The sequence below is a fragment of the Perkinsus marinus genome (genome assembly GCF_000006405.1).
Source record: "Perkinsus marinus ATCC 50983 genomic scaffold scf_1104296967396, whole genome shotgun sequence".
Classification (NCBI taxonomy): Eukaryota; Perkinsozoa; order Perkinsida; family Perkinsidae; genus Perkinsus; species Perkinsus marinus.
Genome location: NW_003203569.1, coordinates 1 through 3145, shown reverse-complemented (window position 1 = coordinate 3145; position 3145 = coordinate 1). Strand labels below are relative to the sequence as shown.

Genomic DNA, 3145 nt, shown 5'->3' with positions numbered 1-3145 from the left:
GCCACCTATCAATGGCATCGCTGTATCATCCACCGTAACGCGGAGCAATCGATAAAGAGCAATCGTATTACTCGTACGCTTTTCCGTTACTTCTAACAAGGCTTTCGTGGCTTCGGCACCGCAACCAGGGACCTAGTAAGGAGATTGGCATTAAAGCACACAGAAACCGGCTGTTTCACAAGGTGAGGGTACGAGGTGATGATGGGCCATATAAACGCCGGGGGCCTCACTTGTCTGAGCATAGCTCCTGTTAGATCGCGAATTGTGATGCCAACGGTTTTCGCACACGAGGAGGCAAACGACTCGTACGTAGTGGAGTTGCCTGGAGCAACTGGGGCCGAGGAGTTCACAACGCTGGCTTACCCTCATCGACCCACGGTTGTCGAGAAATGATGTTATGCATATCAGCGAGTAGTTTAGCAGACTGACAGACTGATGGAGTATTCACAACCTGACAGCTCAGCGCTCTTCGGGCCCCACCCAACACAGGGGGCTCTCACACCGAACCCACCAATGACTCGAGTGTGGCAGAGTGCTGTTCGCAAGGTCGCACTCGGGAGAGTCTTCGCATAGCCGTGGCTTCGCTCTACGTCTCCTTCAATGAGATAAAAGATGCGGCGTAGAGCAGTGGCTCTGAGAGGAGCATTCAACGAGACATACGCTCACACGGAGGCGTCTCAAATCACGGAGGTTATCGAATAAAGCACAGGAAGGAGACTGTTACTTTGATGCCAGGCGGTATTTCTGTTCATCATAACGCCCGTCAATAATTGAAGCACTCAGATCTTGCCACGTCTTGCGTTCGCCGCCGACTCCGAGAAGAAGCTCCTTGCCATCACTCGATCGCCGCATAAGCTGAGTCGGCGAACGCTCATAGCATTGGTTTTTGCTCTCCCTCACCCATAAGAAATCGGTTATAGGAAGGCTCCGAGCCTCAGCCCGTATCCCGAGGGCTAACAGCTCTTTAAGCAGAGCACTCTCGCGGACATCAACGAGGAAAACCGCCTCCCACGAGCCTGGCATTGCACGAGCGAGGGGTAGCGGCTCCGGAATGGTGGAGAGTTGTTGGCTGCCGGGGTAACGATATTGGGCAAGATCGCTCTCAGGCACGGGGGCTCCCGTGTAGGAAAGTCGTCGCCGCTTCCTGGTCTGGGTGGATTCACTCCCTGTTGCGCTGCACCGTATGGAGCTCAGCGCTGCTAGAGGGAACTCAACAGATGCTAATATCCGTTGGCCGAGAAGCTCGCCAGTCTGTGTGAGGGTGTATTCCTTCTCCTTAGAGCAGCCCTGAAGAAAAGGAGATGCGTTGCCCCCTGATCGAACCTTCGGAGATACCACAACAGAGAGTAAGCCCCTGTTCTCTAGAGACTTCAACGTGGCGACACTGACAGTGAGTGATGCTGGCGTCACATTTGTTCCTTGCTCGACCGACGAGAAAGAACGAGCAACGTCTTGGATTGACGAACAGCAGGCCTGAGATCGTAAAACCTCGGAAATAGGTAGGCAAGAGTTTCTACAAGAAATGATGAGAAGACAAACACTCTGCGATTGACAGGTCGAATCTCCCGTTTTTTCTCCAGCTTACACTAAGTTGCTTCCGAGTGAGCCCCTCCCGGGACTCTATTGGTAGTCTGTCGTGACACAGCTGCAGAGCGAGTAAGATACACCATTGAATGCTACCTGTAACACAATTGTTCACTCGTATACACTAACTGGCTGTGTGGTCTAGTGGTATGATTCGCGCTTCGGGTGCGCGAGGTCCCGGGTTCGATTCTCGGCTCAGCCCTATGCGCAAAACGATTTTGATTGATGTATAATCTCTCTACTCCGGCAGCAGTCCTATACTCCTGGCGACGGTCGACACCCCGACCATGCTCAGCCATAAGCGCGATAGGGTAGAACTCACCATTCGCAGGACGGTACTCCTTTTGGCGAAGCTTCGAAGTGATAGCCGGCATTTCGATGTCTTCGTGAACTGCGAATGTAGCAGTTGGTGCATTCCGTTGGAACTTCTCTGCACGGCTCCTGAGCGCAGTAGCAATATGAAATATCGTTTGCAGCTACCATTCGGAGGCCAAGAGCAGCTCCTCACTTCACCGTATCCCGCCACGTCAACGATGACCTCCTCGGAGACGTAGACGCTTCCCTTTCGGTGATCAATTGGGCGAAAACCTGCCATATGCGGAGCAAATGTCAACACACAGTTGGCGAGATCTACCTGCGCGAAGGTACTGCCGACACCGTCGAGCTGCTCAGCCTGCCAACCACTGGTGATGGGCATCGGGTATCTGGTCGCTCACTGCTCACTGGGATTTTCGAGAGCTTGTGACCAACGAGGCTGACTCATACTAACAGAGGCCTACTTCGTTATAGCTCTGATGATCTTCCCATATGATCGGACCAGATTCGTTTGCCCTCGACTCCTAGCAGTGTCACGCATATCCTGGAAGCGCAGCATGAATGCTTGGTTCTCGGGATGGCATGATAGCGTCATGTCTCTACATCTACAAACTACACTTGGATGCGTTCGCTCATCACTTAACGAGGATCTCTCTGCAAGAAGATTTCCGACCTGCCTGTTCCACGCTTATGCGTTTCTACACGCGCTATGATCTCTGCCCGCCTACTGCGTGGAGTAGCACAACATCATATCGTTATCACGTCGCTTTCATCATCACAGAATCGGTGTGTGAGAGTGTGAAGCAGTCGGGCTCAAAGCGCAACGAGCCCCGAGAAATGAACGACCACTGCTATGCTAGACAGCAAACCGGACTATCAAGGTGATTGCTCAATCCATGCAAGGAGCTAGGGGGACATTTAAATGTGGTTTCAACTCGAACACTGTTGCGCTGAAGATAAACATCAAGAAGATAGTGGCACATGGGTCCACTAGCAAGTAGTGGTGGTCCTTCACCACTGCTACATTCTGTTGGATTTTCTGTTGGAGCAACCCCGGTTGCTCGCCCTTAGGTCGAGAGCTGTTACAACGCAACGAAGTGATGCAGTGGACACCGTTGTCGATGAACACAAGCATGCGACAATGCTTCAGAGTGGCGACTCCTTCATCTCGTGTTCATCAGATTCATCGTTCCACCACGATGGTAGGGGGTCGGGATCCGTCAGACGGACTTGAGATGGAAAACTG

At 52.4% G+C, this 3145-nt stretch overlaps 1 protein-coding gene and 1 non-coding gene across 2 annotated transcripts; one reads left to right on the top strand and one right to left on the bottom strand.

Annotated features, from left to right (window-relative positions):
• Window positions 1-720: 720 nt before the first annotated feature.
• Pmar_PMAR024220 (Crossover junction endonuclease MUS81, putative) lies at window positions 721-2494 on the bottom strand (the record flags this gene model as incomplete). Its single annotated transcript, XM_002768711.1, has 6 exons — window positions 721-1287; window positions 1586-1680; window positions 1907-2025; window positions 2093-2172; window positions 2219-2288; window positions 2364-2494. 6 exons carry the CDS (start codon window positions 2492-2494, stop codon window positions 721-723), a joined length of 1062 nt encoding a protein of 353 aa, XP_002768757.1.
• On the top strand, window positions 1715-1786 carry Pmar_PMAR024221. The gene has a single exon. It is a non-coding gene; the product is annotated as a tRNA-Pro (tRNA).
• Window positions 2495-3145: the final 651 nt, after the last annotated feature.